General features: G+C 34.9%; 2 protein-coding genes across 2 annotated transcripts; both read right to left on the reverse strand.

The window, feature by feature from the left end:
• On the reverse strand, window positions 1-3346 carry LOC125209025 (uncharacterized lipoprotein syc1174_c-like). The gene is made up of 9 exons (XM_048108605.1): window positions 3124-3346; window positions 2666-2799; window positions 2453-2587; window positions 1744-1860; window positions 1178-1306; window positions 895-1074; window positions 685-825; window positions 420-596; window positions 1-352 (listed from the first exon to the last, which is right to left on the reverse strand). The coding sequence occupies exons 2-9, from the start codon at window positions 2786-2788 to the stop codon at window positions 122-124; spliced, it is 1233 nt and encodes a 410-aa protein (XP_047964562.1). The 5' UTR covers window positions 2789-2799; window positions 3124-3346; the 3' UTR covers window positions 1-121.
• A 4323-nt stretch (window positions 3347-7669) lies between these two features.
• On the reverse strand, window positions 7670-8432 carry LOC125216558 (late embryogenesis abundant protein At1g64065-like). The gene has a single exon (XM_048118304.1). The coding sequence runs from the start codon at window positions 8356-8358 to the stop codon at window positions 7804-7806; it is 555 nt and encodes a 184-aa protein (XP_047974261.1). The 5' UTR covers window positions 8359-8432; the 3' UTR covers window positions 7670-7803.
• Between the last annotated feature and the right edge of the window lie 957 nt (window positions 8433-9389).

The following is a 9389-nucleotide window of genomic DNA, read 5'->3' on the forward strand; positions in this document are numbered from 1 at the left end:
TTTGTAAATGACGTGGATTTTAATATCGAATTGATAAAGTGAGGGAGGGAGAGAGAATGTGATGAAAGTAGTGACAGTAGATTGTAGGGTTGAATGAAGCCAAAATAAATAGATGAATCAATCAGCACAAGGAGTTGTGTGGCAAAACTGCATTCGATTGGATTGAAGAAGATGTGAATGGTATGAAAGTGATTCCATCTTTCCGGAGAGAGTTGGGGTCGATTCCTGCTTTATGAGCTGCAATCACTCCTATTGCTTCCCAGTAATTCGATACCTTCACCGCTGAAATCCCAAGTTTCTCAGGTGTATCATTCAGCACAGTCTCATTCTCTTCAACCACAACTATAAGCGGCTGAAACAAACAACACCATTATCACCAACGGGGGCTATTTGAGGATCTTCGAAACAAGGATACTTACCCTCTTTGTCTTCCTAGTAGCAAACGCGAGAGCTGCATCTCCTCCACAAGCATCAATCGGCAGAATCACACTGTCCACGTCACCACCTACTATACCATTCCTCGAATCCCCTGATAATGAGTACTGCGGGGCGCTGCTCAGACCAGCAAGCACACACGGTAGGAACGTGTACCCTATCTGCATTCACACCACAACAATTTTCATCAAAACCTCATTCTCTTTGTAGAGTACTTAATTACACGAACGAATTAATGAATGTACGTACCTCTTCCGCGGCTGATTTGGGGCATAAACGAGGGCTCACTGGGAAAGGCAACATTGCAGGAGCGTGCGCACAAGGAATCCCAAATTTCTGCACCACGAGATGACTTATCACCGCTTCTACGCCTGCCAAAACATCAACTCCCTGCTCAAATCCAAACCCCTTTGTTAGTATGCAAAGCAGTAATTCGTGCATAAAGGTAATAAAATGTACCTTTCCTTGCCGATACTTGTCTAGATCATCGTCATCGTCATCATCTGGAAAGCGAGCTACAACTGCTATGGCATTAACGCCACTTCTCTCCACCAACGTTTCCACAGCCCTCAATAGGGAATCAGGACGGTTTATCCTACCAGTCGACTTTCCAGTTTTCAGGTCAACCCACTTTTCCACCTACAGCATACATCGAAACTCAGATCTTCACTCTAAACTTTAATAAGGATTTTAAGTTACACCACACCAAGTGATATAAAGAATCTAGTTATTAGCTGCAGACCTGTAGTGCAGCATCTGTGACAGTATATTCTACAACAGGCAGACCAAGAGAAGCCCTTGTTGCATCCACCACCTGCAAATGACGAAGGCGAAGATCTTCCTCTATCCCATAATCAAGAACTAGCCCCACCTAATTGGTATTGCCCAAGTTCTATGTAAGAAGTGAGTCCACATTCAGCTCTTAAACATGAAGAATTAAAGGCTAAAGAGGAAACGAAGAAGCAAGTAGGAACTAGCCGTTAGAGTTAGTTAGTTTGTTAACAAAGAGCTGTTGGAAGCTCTTGATTCTTGTTTCTTGATTCTTTTCTGCCAGATTGTATGAGCTACATATATAGCTCCATTGTTTGTATCTAGTTAGTAAGTGATCAATCAATAAAGAATATTCCTTTTCTCCAAGAAACTACTCTCTCTTCATCAAGATTAGTGTGTGCTTGGTGTGTGTGTTCTGTGTGAGTTACAAAGAGAATACCAAAGAGTGCGTGAGCCTTGTGTGCTAAGATAACATTCCATTTCAAATTCTAACAAATAAACTTATGAATAGCCAGCACAACCTCAGGACATGCTCACCTTATTCTGATGAACTGGTTCCAGTGCCCAAAGGCCTTGAGCAAATCGATCCAGTGCATAGCCCTCAACATATAGCACATTTGGCATTGGCCAGTAAAGCATTGCTGCATTAAGAACCTGAAGAATTACACCTTTTTACCATGAATTGCCTTTAATGCAGAATCCACCACATTTACTTACAATGAAATGGGACTAATCTAATCAGTTTCTTGATGTTCGAGTTTGACCTTAAGCCATATTCATTTGCGATTGATTCTTCAAGTAAATCTTACACAACATTACTACACAAGAGGGCCAACATGAACCTAAGCATTGACCTATGCTTATCCAAAAAAGGTTGCTCCCTTTCGGAATTGCTTTATGCCCAACAAGTTTAACTTGTAGTACAAGCTAGATAACAATGAACTAACCAACCAAAGATGAAGATCACATTATAAGGCGAAAACTAACGAGTTTCCAAGCCTCATGGGGAGTTTACTTTACACAATTTAGCATTTTTATCCTCTAATCCTACTCTTTCAATGAGGTATGAGTCCAGCAAATTTAGCTCAAATGATGGAGATATCCCAATGCAATAGATTACCCTATATACTTTTCCGGGATAATAACTTTTCTATATTGTTATGTGCTGATCTTTTATTCCTGTAAAAGAACGTGCTGATTTTGGAACAAAGATAGATTAACCTCTACGTTTTTGACAGGAACATACATTGGGATGAGAGATGAGGCAGTCGACAACAGAGGCCAGAGCTCGAGCTACCGGCAAAGCATCTCCGGCGTAGCCGCCAATGGCCGCTCCTACTCCAGTTGGCACTATCATCACACTAGTGTACGCCCTTTTAAACTGTTTCAATAATCCACAACAAAAAGTTGGGATTTAAAAAAAAAAAATTGTTTTCCAGATATAATCTTTCCAGCTTACCTTATTTGGGAGGAGAGAGGTCGAACATGAGATTCTCATGGGGGTGGCTGAATTCTGCGGAAGCCGCCCTAATCTCCGGCCAACGCCGGCAGGAAATGAACGGCCAAGACTAAGGCTCGTCATTCAATTTCAATCTACACCAGAAATATTACTATGGTCTATGGTTGATGATAAGATTATAAAAAGACACTTTTGCCCCTTCAACAAAGCACAATAGATAGATATAGAGAAAAAAAATCCGTTGTTTCTCGTGCTGAACACATTGGGTTGGAATTTTATGATCGATTTAATGCTACAGACACATATCCACAAATCACAGGCTGCTCCAACTGTTGAGCTGAAAAATGTATTGGCAAAATGGGGGACCCGTTGCAGTCTTCTCAACAAAGTGGCTGAAGCACGGAAGAAATTCGATGAAATGCCTAAACGAGATGTGGACCTCTCTTCAGAATCTTTACCTCAATATCAAACGACCTAGAAATGTGATCATAAAGTTACTGCAGTGGGAGCTAACATGGCTGCCAGAAACAGCTACTTCTTCTGTCTGGGCGGACTGCTGTAGTAGTGTGGGAATGGTGAAGAAAGGGGATAAGATATAGGGAACCTTATCTGCCCGGGAGAGTGGAAGGCAATGTAAGCACCGTCGATGGGAGAGAGGAGAGCGGAAGGAGGCTGGATTTAATTGATTGAGGCTGCAGATAATGTAAATGAGCCCAATTTCGAAATTCATAAGTAATTGTAATTATTTATGTTGTGCTAATTTGCTAATTTATTAAATCCAGATAAATTAAGTTTTATTAAACTACATCTTCAGATTTCTTTAAAAAAATGTAATCTCCTTTTTTAACCAAGGAAGAACATCAAAGAGAATAATTAATTCGGTGTAGAAATGATCCTCCAAGTAATTAAAACGTCAATTTAATTGACAAAGACTAAACCTTCGAGCCAACGAAAATTCAAGAATGGGCAAAGAACAAAGTCCCTTGTTTGACTTTGAACCCCAAATAATTTATGGCCAGATTAATTAAATCTCCAATTTAATTATAGCAAAAAAAAAAGAAAGAAAAATTAAATCTCCAATTTAATTATAGCACAAAGTTAAATAAAGATAACATAGAAATAGAATGTGTATCATCAAGTTAGTATTACTGCTAAATTCTAGCTTTTATTCTGAAAAGGGAATTTATGAGGAAAATAACGTGAAGAAGTGAAGGACTAGTCATACTACTAGTGATTGATTTCCCTTTTCGATTGTCCTACTATAAATGATTGATTTTTCTTTGAACAATAAATAAAACATTCATTTTACTATCTCTTACTTTTTTTTTCTCTGTCTTACTTTATTATTTTCACTTAACTCAATGAATATCATTTTCTTATATCTCGACTCAGAAGAAATCAATTGCTTATATTTTAGGAAAATTTGAACTTGTGTTTTTTGTGTGTGTGTGTGTGTTGATTGTCTATTTAAATGGAGTTGTCTTGCCATAAATGTTTTATGTATGACCTCGATGTGTTCGGTTAGAACTTGTTAGTCGAATTTGGACTCGAGTAAAGGTGGTGACACATATTCGGATTAGTGTAAACATGGGACCGACAGCCAAATCAACGTTTTTTGTGATCGTGAAAGCTGGACACGTTCCCGACACGAAAATGTTATGGTGATCATGGGCTCTTGAAGATTCTAAAATATTTGTAGGTAGCTAATCCAATTACAAGAATGCTCCACTAATAGTCTAATAGCCATAAGAAATGAGAGATAATCCAATTATGATAATGTCTCAGTGTTAACCATAACATATGGTTTTTAACACCACATCAAGTGGTGAATAAGCTCGAGTAACAAAATAGTTATGGGCTGCAAAGATTCCAAAAAAATCCCGCATAGGGCCACGTCCAAAAAAATCAACGGAGAGAGAAATCGTCTTAAGTTTGATTTAAAACGGGTGCAAAATTAAGAACATAACGGATCGACTAGGCCTTAGACAATTCCTCGAGAGCCAAGCTTCAAGATGGCTGCCTGCAAGCACGAATGCAGTTGCAAATAAATCACATTTCATGATTATCCAAAACGACTAATCAGCAGGATTATGCTTGGATTTGAAATTGTGGTGGTGCTCTTAATTTTCTCTTCTGTAAGTTTTAAGTAGTTTTTGATTGAGGTTGGAATAAACAAACATGTATTTGAGAATAACTTCATTTCTTTAAATCTGGCAATGCATATTCAATAACACCAGCTGTTAAGTCTTGTATCATCACTTCATAATTGATTACGGATTATGAAAATATCAAAGCTTGAAACAAAGACTAGAGAGACATAAATAACTCAAAAACTCTGGTAAAACAAAATCCCATCTATAACTCTACAAGGCATGACCCTTTCAAATACTGAGGATCACAATAGGAATAGTATTCGTAGTTCTACTCTACTTGGCAACCACAGCAGTTGTTTGCTAATAATTTTTTTCATTCATCTGGTGTATAAGGACAGTAATACTACCCCATTAAAATTTAAAACTGAGAAAATATATCCAAGGACGGAACCAGAAATACAAATTAGCCGGTGCTAAAATTTAATAAAATAATAATAATATTTTTAAAAATTAGTTAATATACTACTATATATATAATTCGATTTATTGTTTCGTTAAAATAAATACATCTATAAAAAGAGGTATTAGAATCAAAACTAATATAGTTGTTGTAAATTAGTTAGTCATCTTTTCATTGATTCTACGTCTTTTAAAATAATGAAAAAAATAAAATAATGAAATCCACTAAAAAAAACTCACTAATTACCAAGTGATTTACTGACAACAAAACATCCATTGGCATTTACCAATGGATTATCAGGGATTAGCCGTTGGTAGTTTTACCTACATCATTTCCAACGGGGTAGTGACGGAGTTTGGCATGATTATTATTTTATTATATAAATTTCCGAGGGAATGTCGGCGTGGGAAATTTAAACAACTACTTATTGTTTTATGTTTGTCCTGATTGTAATTTTGGGTAACAGGGGGACTTTGTTGATCGAGATTACAATTAATAGTCTTGAAGTTTTCACCATCCTTTTGCTTCTCAAAGCAAAGTGTATATAATTCAGTTCAGGAATATTTATCTCTTAGAATTGGTATGTGTCATTATTTGTCATCACTTTTCTACCAGTTTCCTCCTCTAAATAGCTAATATGGTGTGAATAGTCATTTAATATTTCGTTCAGTTAACTTATAGGACTTAACCAAGATATGGTTTCTTCAGCTTTAGCTTTGATCTTTTATTTAGTAATTGCTATTATCCTTAATCCTTAGAAGTTAATAGTGGACTATAATTCATTGACTTTCTAAAAATCTTCTCTTTACCACAAATATTATGTTATTCAGCATTAGAAACTGGTGTACCTATTTTAAGCCATAGTAATTTGTAGTAATAAACTAAAATTAAAGCAGTTCTTTCATGAATTTTAATTGTACATCCACTTAGATAAATTATTGCAGGTTATGAAATAACTAATTGTGTAAAGGATCCAGCTGACAGGGCCCAAATTAGGCTTTAATGACTGACGTTGATATATATTCAATTTTCACTTCTTTACAATGATCTATGTAGTTGATGGAATCCTCCCATATGCCATCTCTGTTGGTGGTTTGGCCTAAATTTTTCAAAGATGGATGAATCCTGAAAATGCAATTTTTTTTTGGGGGTACAAGTTGATTAGTCACTAACATTTTATGTAGCAAATTGTGCGTTATACGCATTAGGCTCCTTGTCACTCACAATTAACTAAAACTGCTAACTCTGTGTATCCACTACAAAAAAAAGGGGTTGTTTGCTACTAAATATTTGCTCGCAAATGAACTTGTGCTAGCAAAAGTGCTCACAGGTTTGCTATCAACGGTATATCTAGCACACAAGGTGCTCGAAAATTGCTAGCAAAATGAAAAGTTGCGAGCACGATTCTATGCTCTTTGCTAGCACGAGGGGGCTAGCAAATGGCCGATATTTTTGTAGTGATGATAACCATGATATTATTTTAAATTTATAACTTAAAACCTGATTTGTCAATATGTTTACTAAGTACGATACAAATGTTTGAATTGTGAAGTTAATGATATCTACTCATTAAAATCTTATACAAATAAAGAAAGCTCAAGGTGTCCACTTAATTTAATTTATTTTGCGTAAATCACTATTATGGTTTAAATACATTAATCTGGAGAATAGCTAGAAGAAATTCAAGAAATATAGGCTTCTGATGGAGATATGATCATCTCATCTATGAGTTATAAGAAGAAATATTTAAGTATCACTCTCAGTGATATCAACAATTTCACATTAATTCAACCAATTAAATCACTTTTTCAAGAAATACAAAACATCTAAATTATACAAGTAGATATCTATTTTGTGATAAGAATTAATGGTTCGATTGATTAAAAAAAATCTTGATTTGTGAATTGTGATACAATTGAAAACGTTTTGCAATTTAATTGGTAAAAGATAAATTTTCTTCGGTTGATGACATGGTAAAGAAGTTCTCTGCCTTAAAATGATTGAAAAATGATTGGTCAAATTGTTGATTCAGATTCATAAGGAACATTTAACAAAGAATCACTTTAGTTTCAAATGAATAAACAAACAACCGAGAGTGATAATTCGTGAATCATTTAGTCGAATTGAATCTCTGCGTCAGACAAATTCTTCATTGACATAATAAAAAATAAAAAATCACACTAACATAGAATAATTAAGTAAGAATTTCTAAAAGGACAAAATAATTCAAATCCAGTAATAATAAAACTTAGTTCTAATTAAAGAAATTATGATGCTAGAAGATTTGAAAGATGAAAAATATTAAAGAGAAGAAAATGATTGATTAATCTGTAGATTACCCCCCTACTTTAAAAAAAAATCATTGAAAGAATCTAAACAAATTCTGTATTTGTATCTTACCTTACTATTCTCCCAATTAACAAATTGTATACGTACAACATAAATGAAAGGTTGAAAATAAAAAAGGAAATTGAATTGAACGACATTCACCGCACAGGTAAAGGAAAAATACAAAATAAATACAACAAATTCCTACGACGAAAATCATATACATATGCATATGTATAGGATGTAAATAAAAAAATTTAATTGCATTTCAAATTTTCCACCTGCCTAGTGCCCAAATTGACATCCCAATCACATTTCATTTCACCAGATTTCTTCTTCTTGATGATCTTCATCAAATGCACCTTCCCATTCAACTTTGCTTGGCTGCTTAGCTTCAAAATTCCAGAATTAATCTCATTTCTCAATTCACTACCCGATCCCCTAGCCGTGCTCACATCCACAGAGATCTCAAACTTCTGCATTTTCTTGGCCTTGGTGCGCCCCTCGGGGATGACATGCTCCCCGAGTGGCACACCATTGTGTAGTATGATGAGAGTGCTCTCGTCATACTTGAAATGGCCAAAGTTGGTGTTTTTAATAGTGAGCTGAGCGAGCAGCTTCATGTTGATGGAAGTGGCTGTGCTGTTGTTGGAGGTGAAGCTTTCGACAACCATAGCGTTGAATCTCACCTTCGGGCTCTTGACCTTCATGACTGTGAGGGCGAATACTAAAATGACGGCTGTTTGGAACACTATGAATGCTGCAACGTATGCTAAGCATTTCTTGCGGCTTCTTCCTTCTCCTTTTGACATTTTTGTGGAATAAAAGATTTAGTGTTAGAGTGTTTTTTTTCTTCTAGAAAGTGATTCGAATGTGTAAGAATTTGTATGAGTATTGGTGTTTAGATATGAGAAAATGGGAGCCTATTTATAGGTGAAGGAAATAATTAATTATTGAAGGCTGAAGTTTCTAAGTAATGTTGTTATTGTGACCAAATGACTAATGCGCGTTTTCAAGGGCCTTGACTAATTGGTGTAATGTAAAATGAAGCAAAGAAGAAAGCATGGATTACATAGGTTAAATATATATACATGTGAGTAGGTAAGTGTATAAAACATGATTAGGTATGATGGTATAGCAGAACCAGTGTTTATTTTTTTTAGAGTGAACTTCAAAAATGGTCCCTGGACTATGGGTTTATCTCGAAAATGGTCCCTGGACTTTAAAAATATCACCAGTAGTCCCTGGACTAAGGGTTAATATCAAAAACGGTATTTTGAGACGAAAATGCCCTTTTGAGGGGTTTTGAGGGGTTTGGGCAATTTGGTCTTTTTACACTTTAACATTTTAAATCTGATATTATTTTAGTTATGTACTAAATCTGATATTATTTCAAAATTATCATTCTTCTTCCCTTTTGTCATCCTTCACTTTGTTTCTTTATTTCAATATTAGATTTAATTTTACAAAATTAAATTTTAAATTTTAATTTTTAAATATCAATTTTTTAATTAAAACTATTAATTTATGGAAACTATAAATATTGATTAAAACTATTAATTTTGTTATTTAATATAATATTAAGCTGAATTTGAATTGGAGAGAAGTACAGAAAAATAATATTAATCGTGATGGAAAAATAAGAGCTATTCTATTTAGCCTTCGTTCGGTTGTTATAATTGCTTGTGATTGAATATTATGAAGTCGGCTAAAAATTTTGTATAGGAGTATTTTTTGTTGAAATTTTCTAGTCATTTTGATTGATTGTTTTCAAATTAATAAACGAAAGTATATTAGTCTTACATTAGATGCATATTTATTTGAGAATAAATCGTGTTATATT

This window comes from Salvia hispanica, chromosome 3 (assembly GCF_023119035.1).
Source record: "Salvia hispanica cultivar TCC Black 2014 chromosome 3, UniMelb_Shisp_WGS_1.0, whole genome shotgun sequence".
In the NCBI taxonomy this organism is placed as follows: Eukaryota; Viridiplantae; Streptophyta; class Magnoliopsida; order Lamiales; family Lamiaceae; genus Salvia; species Salvia hispanica.